The sequence below is a fragment of the Labeo rohita genome, chromosome 4 (assembly GCF_022985175.1).
Source record: "Labeo rohita strain BAU-BD-2019 chromosome 4, IGBB_LRoh.1.0, whole genome shotgun sequence".
Lineage (NCBI taxonomy): Eukaryota > Metazoa > Chordata > Actinopteri > Cypriniformes > Cyprinidae > Labeo > Labeo rohita.
Genome location: NC_066872.1, coordinates 31,470,070 through 31,494,199, shown reverse-complemented (window position 1 = coordinate 31,494,199; position 24,130 = coordinate 31,470,070). Strand labels below are relative to the sequence as shown.

The window sequence follows — 24,130 nt, the reverse complement described above, 5'->3', positions numbered from 1 at the left end:
TCAAGAATCAATTCTTGACCGGAAAGCATTGTTAATCAGATTAAATCAGGTAAAACAATTGTTGTAGTGTCCAAAAACACATTTTTAAATAATACACTACAACTCAGCTCCAAGACCCGCTATCTGCCGACAGCTTCTAAGGCAGCAACTTAATCAAAATGGAACCTCATAAGTGACCCACATTCAAAATGCTTTGTATTTTAATGCTTAATAGGGGATTGTTGCAAAATCTACTGGAATCAAATCAATCCAACTAACATGTTGCTAAGCTAACTAAACAAAACTCTAACATTTTGCACGAACTACATAGCAAATACAAATATTGAGTTAAATGTTTTAGTTTCAGATTAAATGGATTAAATCTTGAATATTCTATTGTTCACTAAGCTTGTTGCAGTGCTTTCTAGGAGAGTCTTCATAACAAAGGTTTCTTTGGTCATTAGGTAGAACAGAATAGAATAGAATAGAATAGAATAGAATAGAATAGAATAGAATAGAATAGAACTGTATGCAATTGTTGCCTGAAAAGCCTATCTAGGATGCTCACTAGGTTGGAACAGATTTTTGTATGAAATGCAGAATAGAATAGAATAGAATAGAATAGAATAGAATAGAATAGAATAGAATAGAATAGAATGTCTATTTGTCTTATGAATGCGTGGCAATAAAAATTGCTGCCTAAAAATGCCGTCTATGCTGAAAAGAAGTTATACTGTAATGTTGTAAAATAGAATAGAATATCTATTTGTCTTATGACTGTTTTGATGCTGCCTAAAAATCTGTCTAGATAGGTAGCTCATTAGGTTTTGGAACAGAACTTATATATGAATAGAACAGAATAGAATAGAATAGAATAGAATGTACAGAATATCTACTGTATTTGTCTTACGACTGTGTTTCAATGCTGCCTAAAATGCTGTCTAGGGAGGCAGCTTATAAGGTTTTGGAACAGAACTTATAGACAACGTAATAGAATAGAAAAGAATAGAATAGAATAGAATAGAATAGAATATCTATTTGTCTTACGACTGTTTCGATGCTGCCTAAAGTTATGTCTAGTGAGGCAGCATACAAGGATCTAGAACTGAACTTATATATGCAATAGAATAGAATAGAATAGAATAGAATAGAATAGAATAGAATGTTTATTTATCTTATAAATGTGTGCCAACAAGAATTGTTGGAAAGGCTGTGGAAAACAACTTACATTTGTAATGTAATAATGTAATAATAATGTTCAAAGCTGCCTAAAATGCTGTCTAGGGAGGCAGCTTACAAAGATTTAGAAATGAACTTAATATATGCAATAGAACAAAACAGAACAGAATTTAATAAAATAGGATAAAATAGATATTTGTCTTAAGACAGCATGTACCAGCTTCCTGAAAATACTGTCTATGTAGGCAGCTCACCAGGTTTCAGAACTGAACTTATACATAATAGAATAGAATAGAAAAGAATAGAATAGAATGTCTATTTGTCTTAAAAATGCATGCCAGTAAGGGTTGTTGGAAAGGTTGTGGAAAGCAACTTATAATTTGTAATGTAATAATGTAATAAAGAATAGAATAGAAAATCTATTTGTCTTATGATTGTGTTTCAATGCTGCTGTCTAGGGAGGCAGCGTACAAGGTTTTAGAGCTAAACTTATATATGCAATGCAATATAGAACAGAACAGAATAGAATAGAATGTCTTTTTGTCTTAAGACTGCATGTCCATGCTATCTAAAAATGTAAGGTTTTGGAACAGAACTTATATATAGACTAGACTAGACTAGACTAGACTAGAATAGAATAGAATAGAATAGAATAGAATAGAATAGAATAGAATAGAATAGAGTAGAATAGAATAGAATAGAATAGAATAGAATAGAACAGAACAGAATAGAATAGAATAGAATATCTGTTTGTCTTATGACTGCTTTAATGCTGCCTAAAATGTGGTCTAGGGAGGCAGCTTAGAAGATTTTAGAGCTAAACTTATATATTCAAAACAATATAGAATAGAAAAAAACAAAACAAAACAAAACAAAACAGAATAGAATAGAACAGAATAGAATAGAATAGAATGTCTTTTTGTCTTAAGACTGCATGTCCATGCTATCTAAAAATACTGTCTATATATGTAAGGTTTTGGAACAGAACTTATATATAGACTAGACTAGACTAGTCTAGAATAGAACAGACTAGACTAGAACAAAATAGAATAGAATATAACAAAACAGAATAAAACAGAACACAACAGAACAGAATAGATTAGAATAGAATAGAACAGAACAGAACAGAACAGAATAGAATAGAATAGAATAGAATAGAATAGAATAGAATATGCACCACATTATTGGGGCCAATTTAATTAATACAAGTTGCCATAGGAGCAGCAGAACTTTAAATTAAAGTGAAGATCTCCCTCAAGTAATCTGAGTTTAAGTTTCTTGCTGAATGACAACAGCTTAAAGACCAGCCCTGTCAGGGTTTGAACTTAAAACTTTTCAGCTACCATCCCAGGCTATTAACCCCTGGGTTGCGTCTCCTTATGAACAGACACTTCATCAACGCTGCCTTATGTTGAGTATGATACCTCATCAGCCTCATCCTTTCTCCCAGGGGAACCAGAGGCACACCTGGATGGGCCGTAGAGCTTATGATTAACAGACGTGACTAGACTCCTCTCAGCTTGTGCATCGAGCAAATGAGGAGCTCAATTGGCCCATCAGTGTGCCAGAGCCCTCGTCAGCTCTGATGGAAGCCCACTTCAGTGATCATGAGTGCTGTGTGATGATTTAGCTACCACTAATACAGACTGCTGTGTCATGCATGCAGTGTTTTGATGACATGTAGCGCAACAGGTTTTATAACCCACATTTAGTTGGAAATCAGATTTCATTTGGTACATTTGCATACATAGCTTGGCAGCAGGCTCTGTTTTGTGATAATGACCAGCTGGTTGTAGATTAGAATTTTTGCAGAAAAGATTTAATCTAAGATGACAAATAACTAAGAGAGTCACATGTGACTTATTCACCACCAGTTGAAGACAGACTGCACTTAGCAGCACTAAAGCACAGTTTGAAATGGGGAAAAAAATAAATCAATCTTTAGGAAAGTGCCCTGCACACGTCATGTGCCCGACTGGGGCATTGTGGAGTTTGCTGTTGGAGACAGTGGGGGAGAATGTGCACAGTTGTGTCTCTTTCTAATCCTGCGGGTACTCAGCACGCAAGCAACACGGCCCGAAAGAGGGCCAGCGCAAATAAACGAGGGATTGTGGTCGACTGAAAAGAGGACAAACATGACTCTGATAGGACGCACTGAGCACTCTGTCGGGGACGAAAAAGGGCCCATTCACACTCTTCTAAGAGAATAAGTCACAAACAAAGAGCAGGAAACCAAAAGAGAGAAAGCGACTTTGCAGAAAAGAGACAACATCATATACAGTAGCCTCAAACAGATAAGCCACAGTTACAAACGCATGTTTGTGCATATGTCATGTGCATTAGATATAAAATAACTAACCAAGTGGCATCTGTAAACAAATGATACTGGAGCTTTCTCAGAACTTATTTTGAGACATTTTATCTGGCCCTAGTTGGCATCACTTGTTCAATAACCACCTGCAATCCAGTTTAATCAGGCCCTAGATTGAGCCTAATTTGCAAAGGTCAACGCTATTGTCACAATTAAACGTGCCACTATTACCACACACAGAAAGCAGGTGGTAAATAGAATTGAGTTTATGAAGATGCTTATGTTTTTAGACATTTTTTTACATTGTATATTTAGTAATTTAAAATGATAAATTACAGTTAATAATAAGTTACTGAAACATTATTTTCTTGTGAAACATACTGCAATAATCTGCTTTATTTACAACTTTAAAAATTAATTTAAATTAATTTTTATAATAACGAATATAATTTATAATTATTATCTTAATTTGTATTTTTTTAAATAAATATTTTGCTTAGTGTGCTTCTATAATTATTATTTTTTAATAAATGCCTTGGTTTGGTAATACAATTACTTTCATACACTTTTAGGCATGCCTTTTTAATTGTCCAGACACTTTTTGAGAAACTAAAGCTTGATCTTACTATACTGTAACTGATGCTAATCAAATAAAAACCCTCAAGTTTGAAGAAAGAGTGAAAATGAGGGCGGCTTGGGACAATTGCATATCAAAGCATGAAGAGAATCCGCCCGTCAGGCATGTGCATATTTATAATAGCCGTATAATTAAGATGAAGAATGCTTAGTATCTTAGCGTAGATGTAAGACAGTACTGCTCTTGCGTGTGTGTGTGTGTGACTCCCACACACAGATGCTGTGATAGTTACAGCCAGACTATGCTTTATCTAAAAGAGCACCATTAACCTTGAGAGCAGAACAACATAATAGACTCTGTGTGCATGTGTGTTCCTGTATGTGTGTGTGTGTGTACCTGGGGGCGGATGACTCTCTCGATGTTCCTCAGGGCCGTATCAGGTGAAGGAGGCGAGCAGTCAGGAGTCAGAGTAGAGTCGTCACCATGGTTACCTCGCTCTGCATCACTGACCGACACATGTGAGAAATGGCCTTCAGAGAGACAAAATACAGAGAGATTGAGATAGACTGAAATTAAAACCACATGATTCATACATTAGAAAGAATGATCCTGAAGTGACTTCTAAAACAGAATTGGGCAGACAAATGTATTCCCGCCATTGATTCTAAAGTCATTGCCATAAAGAGCTACTTATGGGAAGCAAAAGGGCTTTTGGAAGTAACTAAATGACACAGAAATTCGATGAAAGCACTTCCAGCAAATGCTGGGAAAAAAATCTGAAGGAGACCTATGTGTCTTTAACGCTAATGAAATGAATGAACACTGAGCATTTAATGCAAAGGTTTTGCACCATTAGCTTTAATACTCTGAAAGCCAACGGGAAAACACACACAGAGCATATTTTGCTCTAAAATTCTAAGTTTTTGTCAGTATGTCAGCTTTTCTTAGTGTCAATTACTACAGAAAATAATTTGAACTTAGTTGTAAAAACAAACACAAAAGAGTGCTGCTCTTACACTGTTGAGTATATGCTCCAGAAGGCCAATTCATACTTACTTAAAAAAACTCCAACAAACTCTACAGGCCATTCGCATCACACAGACAATCAGTGGATCAGTGTGTTACCCCTGTTGGCATCTGTTGCCACTGGTAGGAGTTTGTTGTCATCTAACTGGCCAATCATCAATCATGTTTGTTGGTGTCTGTTGGAGCAGTGTGAACATGACAGTTATTTTTCATTAAATTCTAAATCCAGTGGCCAACTTGTTTGTTGAATTGGCCTTATCAGACACTAACAAACTCCAACCGACACCAACAAACTCAGATAGCAATAAACTCCAACCAACATCAACAAACTCAATCAGATACCAATAAACGCCAACAAACTCTAAGAAACACCAACAAACTGCATTAGATAGCAATAAACTCCAATAAACCACAACCAACACCAACAAACTCCATCAGATACCAATAAACACCAACAAACTCTAAGAAACATCAACAAACTGCATCAGATACCAATAAACACTAATCAACACCAACAAACTGCATCAGATACCAATAAACACCAACAAACTACATCAGACACCAACAAACAGCATCAGACACCAATAAACACAAACAAACTTAAAGAAACACCAACAAACTCCATCAGATAGCAACAAACTGCAACCACAACCCACCAAACTGCATCTGATGCCACTGAACACACACAAACTCCATCAGATACCAATAAACACCAACAAATACCATCAGATACCAATAAAAACTAACAAACTCCATCAGATACCAATAAATACTAACAAACTCCATCAGACACCAATAAACACCAACAAACTCCATCAGACACCAATAAACACAAAAAAACTCAATCAGATAACAATAAACACCATCAAATGGCATCAGATAGCAATCAATTCCAACCAACACCAACAAACTCCATCAGATACCAACAAATACTAACAAACACCATCAGACACCAATAAACACCAACAGCTCCATCAGATACCAATAAACACCAACAAACTCTAAGAAACATCAACAAACTGCATCAGATACCAATAAAAACTAATCAACAACAACAAACTGCATCAGATACCAATAAACACCAACAAACTTAAAGAAACACCAACAAACTCCATCAGATAGCAACAGACTGCAACTTTTACCAATAAACACCAATAAACTCCATCAGATAGCAATAAATTCCAACCACAACCCACCAAACTGCATCTGATGCCACTAAACACACACAAACTCCATCAGATACCAATAAACACCAACAAATGCCATCAGATACCAATAAATACTAAAAACTCCATCAGATAACAATAAACAACAAAAAAACTCAATCAGATAACAATAAACACCATCAAATGGCATCAGATAGCAATCAATTCTAACCAACACCAACAAACTCCATCAGATACCAACAAATACTAACAAACTCCATCAGACACCAATAAACACAAAAAGCTCCATCAGATACCAATAAACACCATCAAATGCCATCAGATAGCAATCAGTTCCAACTAACACCAACAAACTCCATCAGATACCAACAAATACTAACAAACTCCATCAGACACCAATAAACACCATCAAATACCATCAGATAGCAATCAATTCCAACCAACACCAAACTCCATCAGATACCAATAAACACCAACAAACTCCAAAAAAAATCCACCATCAAACTCCAAAAAAATCCAACAAACTCCATCAGATAGCAATAAACTCCAACAAACTCCATAAAATAGCAATAAACTCCAAAAACACAAACACCAACAAACTCCATCCAACACAACCAAACACCAGTAAACTCCAACAAACACCAAATGTTATCATACCATATGGCACCAGTGTAGTTACATTACATTCTTAAATTACCTTACAATTACCATGATGCATGAATATGGCAATCATTCAGTAGCATATAAATCAAAGTTGAATGGTTTTACCATCTTACACCATCACTGTACCATGGTACCACAGTTGTACTTTCTAAAGGAAGCTTGACTTTTACAGTGTCATAACTTCTATTATATTGTTCTCAAACCTGTGAGAAAAAACTATTAACAATGCATTTAAAACTATTATAATTCACAATGTTAGTAACACAATCTTGTCCCTCAGATCAGTACACACAACACGCTGTGTGTGTTTGTGTTTGTGTATGTGTGTTTTGGTTTCAAGACACGTAATCTGAAAATAGCACATGTACTGTATATACATTCACACACACACTGCAGTGTAGGAGTGGGATCACATTATCGTCTGAGCAGATTTCCCTAGAGTGGGATCACTCTCTGTGAATGAGGGATGAAACAGAGGAAAAAAGAAAGAAAGAGAGCAGAACGAGGTGAAGGGTGGGTTACATCTGACTCCTCCACCAAATTACTGAGAAAAACCCTTCCCATCAATCACACACAGCTCCATTCTGTTCAGAAACGGTAACTCCATCCCTTTAGGTGCAATCTCTGTTTCTCCAGTCCAGCATGAAGGAATGCAGAAAACAGTATGGCATAATTACGTTAGCTCTGAACGAGTGACGACCGAGCGCGTCAATAAACCCTACAGCATCCATACCGACAAAACCAGAGACAAATCCAAGCTGCATTCATTTATTCAACACCCTCCTCATCTTCCTTTCCTTCTGTTTTTCAAATCAGCTGATTGCCAACTAAAAGGCAGGAGATGAGCAACAAGATTTGCCATAGTCAAAACACTAGAGACTTAAAGCGAAAGCATCATTTTCCCCTGTATTCACAGTAAATAAGCACATAATTAGGCAATAAAACACATCAAATCCAAGCACTCACATACATTCACTTAGTTATACATCGGGAACAAAACAGTCCCCAAAAGTGACCTCAATCTGACAAAACCAAAAAAATCTGAAAAAAAGAGAAAGATATATATTCATTTTATCACTTTCATCAGCAGGGCCACTGCAACCTTGTATAATTTTCTTTTACTGAACACAAAAGAAACACTTCAAATACTCATTTCGATGCAGAATGGAAGCTTTCAAGACTCAAAAATGATCATAAATGCATTATAAACATTCAAATTACAGATACGTCATGCTATTGCGTTATGTGGTAACAGACTGAAATCTAAATATTCAGTGAGTCAGTGAAGTCAAGAAGCAGATCAGTCTGTGAGTGAATCAGACCATTCATTGTAAAAAATAATAATAAGTATAAAAGGCTGTAAAAAATTGGTTAGAACAGCTTAAATTTTGTTGAGATTACTTGCATTTCTAAAGTTAACTGAACTTACTTTTTTAAGTTGAAACAACACATTACTCATTCTAATGGTGAATGCTAATATAGGATTTATTATTTTTGATAATCAGCTTTTTTATTTTTTTTTGTTCAATTTAATTTTAAAGTTTAGTGATTTTGTTATGTGCTTTTAACTGTATTAGTGTTTTTTCTATTGCAGTTTTAGTTTTAGTCATTTTAGTACACTTCTAATTTTCGTTCCTTTTCACTTGATTATTTTTACGTTTTTTTCTATTTTATTTCAGCTTTATTTCAATTACCAAAAAACATTTTGTAGCACTATTCAAACAGTAATTGTTTCTCATGTGGAGGTCCGTAAAAATAAATTTACATGGCACCTGAGCGATAAAACTCATGGATTTGGATGGTGATTTATTTACGGTGGAGACGCGAGTTTCCTTGGATCCTACGAATTGTCTGTTGCAAATAAAATTAACTTCATTTACAAATTCATTCTCATTATTGTGTAAAAAGATTATTTAAAAAAAACAAGCATAAGTTATTATATATAAAAAAAAATCTCCTGTTTAAAAACAGAAAAACAGACGCGCTGTTGTTCTATATAATTATAAGTGATATGGGTATGTATATAATATATATATTTTAATTGTATTGCATACTTGTTGCAAATGGTTACATGCATTTCTTCTCTTTCTTCTTTTTGTTCTTAACAGTTCCAACTTGCTGTGGTGAAGCAGTTACGAAATACTTTTCTTGTAAATACTTTTCAGCATTTCAGTAATAAATATGCATGCAAATTACAGCAAAGTACGGCGTAGAATGTTCAGCAGTAATCAAAAAAGTTTCATTTAGGTGAAAACTGTGAATTTTGAATCGATTTCTTCTTGTGAACTCAGATGGCAATTAAATTACATGACCTTGGTGTTTGTTAAAAAACTACGACTTCGGCCAATTTTTACATGGGTGGTGAGAGAAAAACAGATATTCTGGATTCAGACGGGAATAAAATCACAAATTAACCGCTGTAAATGTTGAAAATGGCTTACATTCCCATGAGAAATAATTACCGGTTGAATAGGGCTTTTGTTTAGTTTTAGCAACACTATTCTGGAGCTTGACAGTCCCAGTCCTCATTCACTTCCATTATACAGAAAATAGCCAGGATATTCCTAAATTCCACTTCAAGGTATATTTGGGTTTCATGCATATTCAGAACAACCTAAGCGTGGATAAATAAGCTGTAATTATAACTAGCTTTATATAAAAACAAAAGTCTAGTTAGCTAAATACACGTCTAGAAAAGACAAGAAACCGTACAATGGCGTTAAAGCCATTTAAATGGGTCTTGGGTAATCATAGATCATGCTCAATGGCGTTTGTTCCTGACTTCACACACATTTGAAACGCTAACATGTTTCACAATAAACCCACCACTGTGGCTCAGAGATAAGACAGACTCTTTGTTGAATATTTCAGACTTCACCTCACTCATACGCAAGCACTTTAACCAACATATGTCAGCCTTATAGTCTTGACACTGAAATTCTATGATAAAATGATAATTTGTATTCACGGTGAACGCTGAGCAGACTAATAAATTACAGAAATACCATTAAGTCAGTCAGGTCCACATGGACACACACGTCTATACAAGGCTCGTTTCTTCCCCTCACACACCAGTGTCATGAATACTGACGAGCTGGGTTTCTCTAGTATGCAAATGTTGGCGGAATATTCATGAACCGCTAAACTGAGCGCCGTTAATAATTGAAACAAAATGGCAGACTCGATTGTCGCTTGCACACACATTTATATTTGTACTTTCTTTATTGATGCTTGTCAGAGTCCCATTTAAAACAATGTTCGCGGTGGATCAAAACACTTGTCCTCGCCAGGGGGATCGTACGAGTGCATGTGAGAAAGAAAGATCCTAAAGGAGCTGGTGGGAAAGAGTGTGATTGTCAAAACTGCTCGCAGCTGGTTTTGCGATAACAGCGGGCGGCTCTGTGACTGCGGTAGGAAGCTCAGTGGGGCTTGACCCTGTTGATAATGGGCAGGAAGCCGGGGATGAACTCGACTTGTGTTTTAGTCTTTTAGCCATTAGCCATTAACCTCTCTGAGCTGCGGTGCTGAGGGAGAAATGAGGCATGTAGGAGCCATGGGAATACTGAGACTCTTCAGACACAGATGCTAAAATATTAGCAGGCCAATACTCCAGCTGCACAGAAATATGGATATTCAGACATGTGGATATGTGGAGTTTTGGTGACGCAACTCTTAAATTTGTGTGATCTTGGTCCACTCTTCTAGTTTAGCCATAACTTTGTCGCCAAGGATTTTCCAGAGATTTTCAATCGGGTTTTGATTAGGACTCTGGCTTGCAAGCATTGTCTTGCATGAAAAACATCCCTGACACTTCCTCCTCCACCTTTGACTGACTTCTTTACATACTTGGGTTTCAGTCTTTCCTCAGTCTGACGCCAAACAAAATGTTTCCTATCAGACTAAAATAAATTGCTCTCATCGCCAAAGTAAACTTTGGACCAGTTCTCCTCTCTCCACACAACATTCCCCTCAACAAAGGTGAGCTTAGCCTTCTGATTCTTTCTGCTGATGAGAGACTTGGTCACTGTCGACTGCGCTTTCAGTCTGACTTTTCTTAAACAGACAGAGACAGATCCTTACCCTGTTCAGCAATTCCAGCTGCAGTGCTGAACCGATTCCCCATTGAGAGTCTCTGCATTATACTGTGTTCTTGTGCATTTGTCTTACGTGGACAACCAGCCTTTTTGGCGGACTTGAATGAACTGGTGTTATTGTAAATCAGCAATATTCAGGAAATCACAGATTTGTAATGACCACCTTTTCTTGCAGTGGCTAAAAAGGTAATTCCTTTGGCATTCAGCCTCCTGTCGCAGGGTTTCAGTAACCATACTGTAGAGTGGCCCGTCATCTTGCAATCTCAGTGAAAATTGGAGAAATGCTGCCCGTTAAAAAGGGTTTGTTATATAATTAAGGAAATTAGCACCAGGTGCCAGATTAACACCTATAACTTGTAGGTATCTGTAAGTGTTCTCTAGAGTTCTCTAAAAGTTCTTTTTTAAATATCTAATTTAATTTTTTTACACTGCGCTTCGGAATATATTTAACTCATGAAATATGCTTAAAAACTGTCCTTTTACTTGTGTTAACTGGACTAAGCAGTGAAAAAAAAATATTTTTGAATAAACGATGTGTCGATCGTTATAATTAATCTAATTATTTGCTAAATAAATTATGAAAAGATTATGAGAATGAGAAAGTATTAAGTAGACATTACAAATGGTAGCTTTAGAAAGAAATATTGTATTTGATTCAACATAAAATGTATTATACCTAAACATTTAGGCTGCAATGGCTTAATATAAACTATGGAACATAAAAGAAGATAATTTAAGAAACATCTAAGTATTTTTTGTTCATATATTGAAAGTAATGGTAACCAAAACAACTTTTTCTCTTTAAAATACTTTCTTTTGTGTTCCACAAAATGGTTTAAAACAATACGAGGGTGAATAAATTATGACAGAATACATTTTTAGTGGGGTAAACTATCCCTTTTATGTTTTTATTATTATTATTATTGTTATTTATTTATTTTAAATGAAATGATACTCTAAATAAGAATCTAAATCTGCAAGCAGGTGGCGGTAAACATCTTTATGAGTCATTCATTCATTCGATTCATTCAACTGGCTGATTCATTCAGGAATGAAGTAAATGGCTGTCTTTATAAATAGTCCTTTGAATCATTGATTCACACAATTAGTTCAAAACGCGGATTCATTCAGAAACTAAACACTGCTGTGTTGGCTGCAAACGCAACAATTCTGCTGTGGTTTCAAAGGTAATGTATTCTGTGCAAAATTGAACAAAAACATAGTGTTTAACTAATATAACACAATATCAACTTCTTATTTACTCAACTGTTGTATAAAATCACATTTAAGCTTGTGATAGATCGTGGCAAAATCAGTACTCGTGTAATATTGTTCTTGCTGCCCGAGTGATATTGTGTGATATGTAATATATAAATACAAAACACATACAGGGGCATTTTTTTGAAAATATATATATGTTGGATGAGAGTGGACTGGAGAAAGCAGAACTACTGTAATCTGAGGCCACATGGGGGGAAGGTCTTACATTAGGCTCATCACATGTTGACCGCAATTGAACACAACTTGCTCATTTAAGATAAAATAAAGAGGAAGTAGAAGATGAAAAAGACAGAAGATAGGGACATAGAAGAGATAAATAAACAGGAAAAGACACACCAAAGCAGCTGCAACGAGACTTATGCTGAGCCACGTCTTGATTCTTTCCACCTAAATCCTGTTTTTGACAAGCTGTCACTTAATAAATCCTCAGCAAATCCCACACAGTCAGTCTGATCGTGCAACATAACACAATAACTGTTGCAAAAGCTGGCTGGAAACGGCTACCGAGATGATACCTAAAAGACAACAGCCAGTTAACAGGACACTCAGCTTACTAGTTCACTGCCTTGTTGCCTGGTTAAAAGTTACTTTTCATGATCATCCCTGATGATCCTTTTATTTTAAACCCATTTCAGTTTACTCTTCAGCTTGTGAGCAGCTCTGACCAAATATTTCACAACCGCTTTGTTGGTTGCAAGTCGTTATTTACCAGTCATGGTTAACATTTTTACACAGGATATGACCTAGAGAGGTGAACTATGAGCACATATTTCTGTTTCTGTTATTACTTGCACATTGAGCTGTGACAGAAATGAAAAAAAAAGCAAACTTTGCTTTTAGGCAGAGTGAAAAATTTGATTTAAAGTCAAAATGCACACTAAAAATGTGTCCTTGGAGACTATGAATTCATTCAGCTCAACACAGTGATTATCCCGTCATAATGGTGATGTGCAAGCATCTCTATTTATTCGCGGATATTCCGGTGTGAGAGTTTTGATTGGTCCTGTGCTCTCCTGCACACGAAACTGCAGTGTTGACTATAATCAGGCAGAGAAAAGAGTCTTGCAAGCTGTGATTTCATGCTTGTGGAGATACTAAGAGGCCAAAAATAGAGCTTGTCAAAATCCACAAATGTTCACGCAAACATCCGCACAAACAGAAACAGAGGGTTAAAGTACAGTAACACAGGAAATAGTTGCAGCAAAACACACACACATACACACACACACAGATGAAGTGAAGTCCCGCAGAACTGTGCCGCTACATTAATAGAGTCGTCTGTGAGACAAACAGTGACTGCGGCTGCATCAGGTGTGAATCACTGGCCTACAGGCAACACGGCTCACTGCGTCTCCATGACAACTTGCAGGTGACTCACCAACCTCTCTGGGTAAGGCTAAAGCTGTTTCCACGACAACCCTAACCCTTACCGCAGGAATGATGCCAGAGGAAAGAACTGCGGCAGAGGCCGTAACATCCCAGCGATACACTCATCTACCCAAACACTAACACAAGAGGAGGAGGGCACCATGGGGCATAATGTTCTGTGTTTGTCCAAAAATACAGCATCGATAGCTGTTTTGTTAATTATTTATAATATGCTATAACATAATAACCAACTAATGAAGGTCTTTATGATTACTAGAAACTTTCAGGAATGTGTTTTAGAGCTGGTTGGAGCTACACGTGAGAATAGAATAGAAAATAGAATAGAATAGAATAGAATAGAAATGGTTTGTGAAGTATTTATACATATTTCAATAACAAAAACACCAATAATATTAATGATTATTATTATTATTATTATTATTATTATTATTACTGAATCCATTGTAACATTTGTGGATTGTGAGAAGTGCAAAAATTATTCAAAATATTGCTATATTACTTTTATTATAATTATAATATAAATAATGATGATGATTATGAATTATACTATTATTACATTATTTATAAAATAAAATAAAATAATAAGAAATGGTTTAGCATGTATACATATTTAGATTTAATAATTAGTGGATTGTGAGAGGTGCAAAAACTATTCACAAATATTTACACATTATTTTATTATAATTATAATAATATAATATAATATAATATAATATAATATAATATAATATAATATAATATAAATGATGCTTATGATGATGATGATGATTATTAATGATACTTACATTATACTATCTATAATATAATATAATATAATATAATATAATTAATACAATATATTATAATATAATACAATATAATGTGAAAAGAAATGGTTTGTGAAGCATTTGTACATATTTAGATAATAATAATAATAATATTATTATTATTATTACCAATGTAAAACTAGTGGATTGTGAGAAGTGCAAAAATTATTTATAAATATTTATACATAATAAATTATAATTATAATATAAATGATGGTGATGACGATGAAGATGATTATTATTATTATTAATAATACTATTAAAATAATAATATGAAAAGAAATGGTTTGTGAAGCATTTGTACATATTTAGATATTATTATTATTATTAATATTATTATATGATGTAAAATTTGTGGATTGTGAGAGGTGCAAAAATTATATATAAATATTTATACATTATAAATTATAGTTATAATATAAATGATGGTGATGATGATGATTATTATTAATAATATAATATAATATTATAATATTATTATTACTATTATTATTACTAATAGTAGTAATAGCAGTATTAAATAATACTATTTAATCCTGACTAAAAAATCCTGCCCATTTTTCCTTACTGAATATTTAGTTTGGCATGGAAATATATCATATTATGGAAGAAAAATGTGTTGCTGAATTGACTGAAGTATTTTTCTGACAGGTATTGAATGCTGCTTTAGTGTTAAAGATTTTTTTTTTTTTTTTACCTCAGCTACATGTTGATTTTTTTTTTTTTTCATTTTTGTTTCATTTAGTTTTCATTGATTTTATTAGTTTTCATTGATTAGAAGTTACTAACCGTTGCGAGGGCAGGCGTTGTGGAGCTGGATGTCCAGAGAGCAGGGTTTGCGTGTGACAGCTGTAGCCACTGACTCATAAGGGTTGTCCTCATCTTCTGGTAAAAACACATCCAGTGATGGAGAATGGGCAATTTCAGCACATCGCTTGTCCTGCACACAAACAACATAACACAAACCAGAATATTTAGATAGATAGACTACACATCACCTTTAAGAAAGCACCACGTTTTATCGAGTGTGAAAAAAAACACTCAGCATCCAATTGAGAGTTTCTCTCCGTGAAGATAGATTGTTCTGTCTCGCGCGCAAAATGACAGGGATAAACATCCACTCGTGACACCCTGCTCCATCATCTTCATTGAAACATTGCCATCACCTCCTGCTGCCTGTTTGTCTTCATGGGTGCAACACAGCAGGTGTGTGAGGGCAACCATCCCTCAAAGTAAACATAGCACAGGCCAAGCTGCCCCCATTGTCATCGCACTTATTTCCCATGAACCCCATCGATTTCTTCTCAGACGACTATTACTCTACCTGTCAGTCCCAAATCCTGCATCACCCAGCAAGCATTAGACACATCCATCATGCACCAGGCACAGCGGCAGAGCGATTTATTACACAGGATTGAAAGAAAGACCTTTGTCTCTTTCTCGGTTTGGCTCCTGATTTGTCTATGATAAAGCCGTTCCGTTAATTCCATAAAGACACTCAAGATCAGGTCTTGATTAAGAGTAAATTAATCACTTTTTCCAACACTCTCCACACACACTCAGACACAGGTGGCTTAAAACATACATAAACATGGTCCAGCATGTATTAGTGTATGTTTATTCATAAACAGCGTTAACTAGCGTCTACTTGTGAATCAAAGAGTTGCACAAAAGGGAAGTTTACAGCAGGAGTTGCCTACATGACACTAGGTAATTGCCAGGGCAATGTTGATGTTGACTGTCATTTACTACAGTGTTACTCGGGAGGTTTCTAGGTGGTTACTAGAGCGGTCTGGCTGGTTACTAGAACATTTCAAGGTGATTGTGAGTGGTGCTTGTCTATGCAGGTTGCCTCCATGATGCTAGATTGCTGTGAGAAGTTGCTAGGGTGTTACTGTAATGTTGGTTGTAATTGCTAGGGCATTACTAGCGTGTTTATTATGGTCACTAAGGGGTTACTGGAGTGGTTTGACTGGTTACTAGTGCATTTCTAGATGTAGTTCTAGAAAAGAGTAAATTAGTTGCCAGGGTTTTCCTAGACAGTTGCTGTGGTGCTGATTGTTGCTACTAAGGCGTTACTGGGTGTTTACTGTGGTTCATGTGCTAACTTGAGTAGTCTGGCAAGTTACTAGAGCACTGATAGGTGATTGTGAATGGTGCTTGTCTATGCTAGTTGCCTCAATGATGCTAAATTGCTGTGAGTAGTTGCTAGGGCAGTTATTATGGTGTTGGTTGTGGCCACTCATCCATGTGAGTGGAGCCTACCCATGCAAGTAGTCTCCATGATACTAGATTGATGTAATTAGTTGCTAAGGCATTGCTAGGTGGTTACTAGAGTGGTCTGGCAATTGTGAGTGGTGGTTGCCCATGCAAGTATTCTCCATGATGCTAGACTGGAAGTAGTAGTAGTAGTTACTAGGGCATTGCTAGGTGGTTACTGTGGTTTCTAGGTGGTTACTAGAACATTTCAAGGTTGCCTGCATGATGCTAGATTGCTGTGAGTAGTTGCTAGGGTGTTGCTAGGTTTGTTACTGTGGTTTCTATTTTGTTACTAGAGTGGTCTGGCTGGTTACTAGAACATTGCTAGGTGATTGTGAGTGGTGCTTGTCTATACAAGTTGCCTCCAAGATGCTACCCTGTAGATTGATGTGAATAGTTGCCAGGGAGTTGCTAGGTTGTTGGTGTTGGTTGTGATTACTAGGGCATTAATACGGTGTTTAATATGGTTACTAGGGGGTTACACGAGTGGCCTGGCTGGTTACTAGAACATTTCTAGGTGATTGTGAGTGGTGCCTGCCCATGCAAGTTGTCTCCATGATGTTTGATTGCTGTGAGTAGTTGCTAGGGCATTTCTAGGTGGTTACTGGGTGTTTATTATGGTTTTTAGGTAGTCAGTAGAATAGTCTGGCTGGTAACTAGGGCATTGTTAGGTGTTTGCCCGTACAAGTTGCCTCCATGGTGCCAGATTGTTTAAGTAGTTACTAGGTCATTGCTAGGTAGATGTTATGTGTTGGTTGTTGTTACTATGGCATTACTGTGGTGTTTATTGTGTTTTTAGCTGGTTACTAGGGCATTGCTAGGTAAGAGTGAGTGGTGCTTGCCTATGTAAGTTGCCACCATGAGGCTAGACTGCTGTAAGTAGTTGCTAGGTGGTTGGCTGTTGTTCACAGGGCGTTACTAGGATGCTATTGCTATGTGGTTGCTATAGTGTCTGCCTGAGTCAAGATGACCATTTAGATTTGGGTGGTTTCTAGAGCAATGCTAGGTGATTGTGAGTGGTCCAGGCACATGCAAAAGATGCCTCCGTGATGCTAGATTGCTGTGCATAGTTGCAAACCATTGCTAGGGGGTTGCTAGGATGTTTGTTGTGGATACAAGTGCACTGCTAAGGTGTTTACCGCGGTTACTAGCATGTTGCTAGATGACTGTAAGTGTTATGTCCCTGCACAGACGTCATCTCCATAATGCCAGGGTGTTCTGGGTGATTGCCTGAGGCAAAATTATCAACTAGATTTTGCTAGATTGCTAGGGTGTTGTTAGGTGATTGTAAGTGGTGCTTGCCCATGTTGTGGGTAGTTGCTAGGGTGTTTGTTGTGGTTGTTGTGTTAAGGGTCATCATTACCAGGGCATTGCTAAGTGATTGTGAGTGGTGCTTGCCCATGCCGAAGCCATAACGAAATGGTGATTTTTATGAGTGCTTGCCAGGGTATTCTCTACGGTTTTCAGAAGTTGTGAGTGGCTCTTGCAAAGGTCACTTCCACAATGGAATTCAGGGTTGTTGCTAGATGGTGGTTGATTACAGGCCAAAGACAAAAAGTCCACCCGCAAGAAAGAAGTTACTTGCTGAAGTTTAAAACTCAGGGTTAGGAATGTGCCTTCAGATCTTTATCTCATCTTCCATTGCCTGTCCATGTAAACTATCTGCGCATTTCTCATCTCTTCCCACTTCCTCTAATGATGGTTTTCCCCTCTCTTCATATGAGGAGGCAAACTGAACGAAGCTCCAGTAAGGAAGAAAAGAGGCCCTCCAGAGAGCCACATAGAAAAATCAACAGACAGAATGACAGAGAGGTGAGAAAGAGAAAACGACAGAGAGAAATCAAAGCTGCGTTCACAAGAACTCACTTTTGGACTTTATGTGTCAGTTTTAATAGCATGGTGTGGCAGCAGAGAGGAGTCAAGCACACGCCGAGGAAAATACTTAGAGAGCAGGAAGGAGGGGAAATGGACGGCCTTTGAATCAGTGGTTTCCTGCACTGTACGCTAGCATGCACACGCTTACACAGGAAACTACCCACTGGCCGCACAGAATGTGAAAAAGCGACAGCGAAGTTATGGATGGCGACTTTAGTTATAAGAAACACCTAAGTGGTGCAGCTTGGACACATCCTCAGTGATGAACCCAGGGTCACAGGGTGTTTCGGGTCTTAGATCATCAGACACCCTCACCTGGGCGACCCAGCCGGGGATGATCAGACCCCGACTTGTGTCCAAGCAGCGCACTAAGCCATACGTCTCCCCTTTTAATCCACAGCCACCTAGAGGCTTTCTCCGCTGCCTCGCAGATGTTTCTGGTGGCTTTCCTTTCTTGAGCACCTCTGATTCCAAGCAGCCTGAGTGATCTGTGCAGGCTCTGTCCTGGGAATCCTCTGCAGCCAACCTCAATTGGCTCACAGCGGGCCCTCCACCCCTTCCGCCTACAGTCCTCCACCAGATCCAGATACTTCGCCTTTTTCCGCTCAAAAGCTTCCTCAATCCTGTCTTCCCAGGGGACTGTGAGTTCCAGTAACACCACTTGCTTTGTACTCTCTGATGTTAGGACCATGTCTGGCCTGAGTGTTGTGCTGGTGATGTGGTCTGGAAACTTCAGTTGCCTCCCCAGGTCCACCTTCAGCTGCCAGTCACCTGCTGTGGATAGCAGATCAGCTGGGACCTTTGGCTGTGACTGAGGCTTCTCCCCCGGCCCTGACGAAAACAATGTCTGGCCTTGCTGGGGGCTGGTGCTTGATTTGCTGGATTCCGGCACAGATGGTATCAGCTACTGCCTTCAGCACCTGGTCATGGCGCCATCGGTACCTCCCCTCTCCCAGTGCTTTCGGGCAGCAGCTCAAGATGTGCTCCAGCGACCCTCTTGCAGGGCACAGAGGACAGGATGGTGCTTCCGCTAGCCCCCAGCAATGCAAATTAGCTGGGCTCGGTAGGACATCATACACTGACTGGATCAGAAACTTGAGTCTTGCTGGCTCTGACCTCCAAAGTTCTGACCAGGTGATTTTCCGAGTCAGTGCATGTTCCAATTGGTCCAAGCTCCCTGCTGACGCATAGCCACCGTTTTACTGCGCCGCTCCTCTTCCACCTCTGCTCGGACCTCGCCCTGAACCATCTGCCGTCTATCCCTCCCCTGCGCTCTGTCATAGCGCGGCGTTTTATGGCAGCCGAGTCCTGCTCGCCCAACCGCCACAGACCCTACTAGCACACCATGCCGCAACCTTGCCTCTGCCAGCTGGACTGCCTCCTGCGCCCTCCACTTCCTTCCAGTCCTGACCTCTATGCCTGCCGAGGAGACTCTGGTGTCGAGTGAGTCTCTATACAGTAACACCTCCCTGGCTCTTGTTACTTTAAATTCCTCTGTGAGGCCTGAGAACGGGAGCTGGAGCTTGTTGGTGTGCCCATACAGGGCAATACAGCTCAGGCTCTTCGGCAGACCCAGCCACCTGCGCAGGAACTGGCTGATGTTTCTCTCCAGGGTCTCCACCGTTGTTATTGGGACCTGGTACATCAACAGTGGCCACAAAAGCCTTGGCAGAATGCCATGCTGATATATCCATGCTTTAAATTTCCCGGGGAGGCCTGACCTGTCCACTGCTGCAAGCCAAGTTTTCAGCTCTGCATGCATGGCCTGGATTGCTACTGTGTCTCTCAAAGTCACGTCAAAGAGCTTCCCCAAGCTCTTCACCGGCTTCTCCGTCAATGATGGTATTTGGAGACCGTTCATATAGAAGCGGAATTTGTCCTCAACTCTCCCCTTCCTCAACACAAGGGACCGGCATTTAGCTGGCTTGAATGTCATTCTCGCCCAAGATGTTAGCCTTTCCAGACCTTTCAGGAGCCAGCGGCACCCTGGCACTGATGTTGTTGTGACTGTTAGGTCATCCATAAAGGCTCTGATTGGCGGTTGGCGAGTGCCAGATCTGGAGAGAGGCCCTCTGCATTCCGCTTCTGCCGCCTTGACAAGCATGGTCATCGCTAGGGCAAACAGCGACACTGATATGGTACAACCAGTGATGATGCCTTTTTCTAGGTGGTGCCATGCTGATGTTATAGATCCAGATGTAAATCTCATACTAAAACTACTGTAATAGTCCTGTATGAGCTCTGTGATCTTCTGCGGAACATGGTGCATCGTCAGGGCTTTTGTCACCAGCTTGTGGGGAATTGATCCGTAGGCATTTGCTAGATCCAACCAGATGACTGACAAATCTCCTCGGTTCTCTCTGGCCTCTCGGATCAGCTGGGTGACCACTCCAGTGTGTTCAATGCAGCCCGGGAAGCCTGGAACTCCTCCCTTCTGCACACTGGTGTCAATGTATGAATTCCTCAGGAGGAAATCGGTCATACGATTGGCCAGGATCTTGAAAAAGATCTTGCCCTCAACGCTGAGCAGTGAGATGGTACGGAACTGCGAGATGTCACTTGCGTTTTCCTCCTTTGGTATCCACACACCTTCGGCATACCTCCACTGCTTGGCTACCCTGCCTCTTCGCCATACTACCCTGATGATTCTCCACAGCCTCTGCAGAAGTCTTGGGCAGTGCTTGTACACCTTGTATGGCACGCCACTCGGCCCTGGTGCTGCACTGGTCCGTGCAGCCCTGACCGTGTTCTTGACCTCTGCCAGCGTTGGCTCTTTGGTGTTAAATTGGCTGGATGGTAGTGGTGGTGAAATTAGTTCTCTGCAGGGGCCCAGGTCTTCCTCCCTCAGCCGGTCACTGTATGTTTCAGAGAGATGGCGGTTGATGTCGTCTTCTGTGCACATGAGGGTCCCACTCCGCTTCTGCCCAAGCAGCTTCTTCGTAAACCCAAAAGGGTTAGCTACGAAGGCAGTGCGCTTGCGGGCCCTCTCTCTACCCTTCCTCCTATGCCACTCAGCACGACGTAGGGAGATGAGCTTTTTCCTGAAGATGTCCCGGAGCTCAGCCAGGGCGGGCTTTTCTTCCTCGCTCGCCTTCTTAAAACGTTGTTTCAAGGACTTCAAGTCTCTCCTGAGTGCAGTGATCTTGTTCTCTCGCCTGTTGGGTCTAGCTATGGTCTTGGCCTTTGGCTGTTTGATACCAAACCGCTCAGCACCGATGCAGATGATGAAGGTGCACATCGTTTGGAGCTGCTGGTCCACACTCCCTTTCGATGATGCTTCCAAGGCACCATCTACATCTTCGTCGAACTGGCGCCACTCAGTCTCCTTGTGTGCCGCTGGCCACAAGACCCTGCGATGTTCGGATGGATTGTTGGGTGGAGCACGCTGAGCTTGGAGGTTCTGAACACTGTGGGTTGACTCCGGGTCCTGCTCCTCCTCCGTCTCACCAGGGGCCGTGCTTTGCACTGCCTCTGTGCGTTGTTCAGCTTGCTCCCTCCTCATACAGCCCATTTTCGTCTGATGGATCTTCAGACCTTTAAGGTTCTTGCAGCTTTTGCCACACATACAGGTTACTCTCATTGTCGTTAAACCGTTGCTCATGTTCTGCACCAAAAGGTCCGTCCGTGTGGGGTGCTCATCCTCCCCCCCTCTCGGGCACCCCTGGGGGTATCTTTCATTAGGGCTTTCTGTAGCTTAGTTGGGTGCACCCCTCACGGGAGCTGCAGCTTGGGGTGCTAACCCTTGCTGCCCCGGTTGCCGTCTCTCCGAGCTGTCCACTGTCTCTCCAGCCGTCACTACACTGTTCGTAGTCGTCATCCAGCCTTTCCTGGATGTCACTGGCTGTGCCAGAAAGATAGTTATAAGAAACACCTAAGTGGTGCAGCTTGGACACATCCTCAGTGATGAACCCAGGGTCACAGGGTGTTTCGGGTCTTAGATCATCAGACACCCTCACCTGGGCGACCCAGCCGGGGATGATCAGACCCCGACTTGTGTCCAAGCAGCGCACTAAGCCATACGTCTCCCCTTTTAATCCACAGCCACCTAGAGGCTTTCTCCGCTGCCTCGCAGATGTTTCTGGTGGCTTTCCTTTCTTGAGCACCTCTGATTCCAAGCAGCCTGAGTGATCTGTGCAGGCTCTGTCCTGGGAATCCTCTGCAGCCAACCTCAATTGGCTCACAGCGGGCCCTCCACCCCTTCCGCCTACAGTAATGCGGGTGAAATTATATGGCTATGAAAAAAATTTCTGCTAACATAACCCTTAACCCGGAAGGCAAATTTTAGCATTTTTTGATTTGGGAAAAATAAATAAATAAATAAAAAAAGTAATTAATACATTACAATATTAATATAAGTATTTTTTAAATAAAAAGAGTGTTGATAATAACAATAATTAAATATATACTTTTAATAATTATGTTTATACTCATTTAAAAAAAAACAATACTATTTGTCAGTAAAGATTTTGACAGATTTAGGCCTCTTCTACTGACAATTTTGTTCCTGAACTATAAATAAGCTTGTACATACACAAAGCACAGAATTTACACTTATGATAAAATAGATCAGTACCTGTTTATCTCTCGCAGATCCTGTTTTCGTCAGCGACTGTAAAAATCTAACTCTTCGGCAACGAACAAAATGACCCCGCTGCGCCTGACTGTCCGAGGACACTACAACTCTTGTTCTCTCTCTCTGTCAGCAGAGACAGGAACTTAATTTTTTTTTTCTCTGAAAAGGAAGACTACAAAACAAACAGAAGCGGTTCAGGTCAGTAATTAGCGTGCTGATGCAGGGCTGCAGTTGTTGCACTCGGATCCAAATAGGAAATCTTCCTGGACGGCCCTCAGTCACGTCTACAATCTTCAGCCGCACATGTGACTGGGGCCTGACGGTCTTTCCAGTCGGCTTAACTCCTGTCTTCCTCCCTTTCTCATTTTCTTCTTTAATCAGCTCTTTTTTGCTTTATTCCCTTTGGTTTTCTTCACATTTCTCTAGAGTTCTGTCACTGCTGTTTCTCAGTTGATACAGTATCTGATCTGAATGGCCACTGTCATTTCCTGTGCTGTTCTAATCTGAGCTCTGCATATTTTGGAGGAGGACCCCACAGCATAAAAGGCCCTCAGAGACCTTCTCAGAACAGATAGAGGGATTGATATAAAGTGAGAGAGGGAAGATAAGTTTGGTCATGTGCTTTAGAGGAGGGCTTTGCATGCAGAGATGGTACCAGTGGGGGGAAGGAAGTCACAGAAGTTCACTGATACAGACGAGCCTCCGGCTTACACAATTTTGTTGCAATATGCTTCACAGTGAGGCTTCATTATGAACCCAACAAACAATAAGCGGGGAAACCAAGGAACTACAAATAAATAACATCAGCAAGATAAAGTAGCCTGCTCGAGACAGCAGTTTCTCACTAAAAGACTAATAATCTCATTCTGCCTGATATATGACGGTGCGAGAGACGATAGAACGAGAAAGAAACGAATGAGAATGCAGGAGGAAAAGAGAAAATTAGCAGACG

The 24,130-nt window shown here is 39.6% G+C and overlaps 1 protein-coding gene across 6 annotated transcripts in view; it reads right to left on the bottom strand.

Annotated features, from left to right (window-relative positions):
* The window catches only part of anks1b (ankyrin repeat and sterile alpha motif domain containing 1B), a 221,244-nt gene that overhangs the window by 105,719 nt on the left and 91,395 nt on the right, over nt 1-24,130 (bottom strand). For all 6 annotated transcript variants that reach the window (XM_051108157.1, XM_051108158.1, XM_051108156.1 and 3 more), the window contains 2 exons: nt 15,261-15,411; nt 4,443-4,576 (listed from right to left, as the gene is read on the bottom strand). In XM_051108157.1, coding sequence (XP_050964114.1) covers nt 4,443-4,576; nt 15,261-15,411 — 285 coding nt within the window. The remainder of the gene's footprint in view (nt 1-4,442; nt 4,577-15,260; nt 15,412-24,130) is intronic.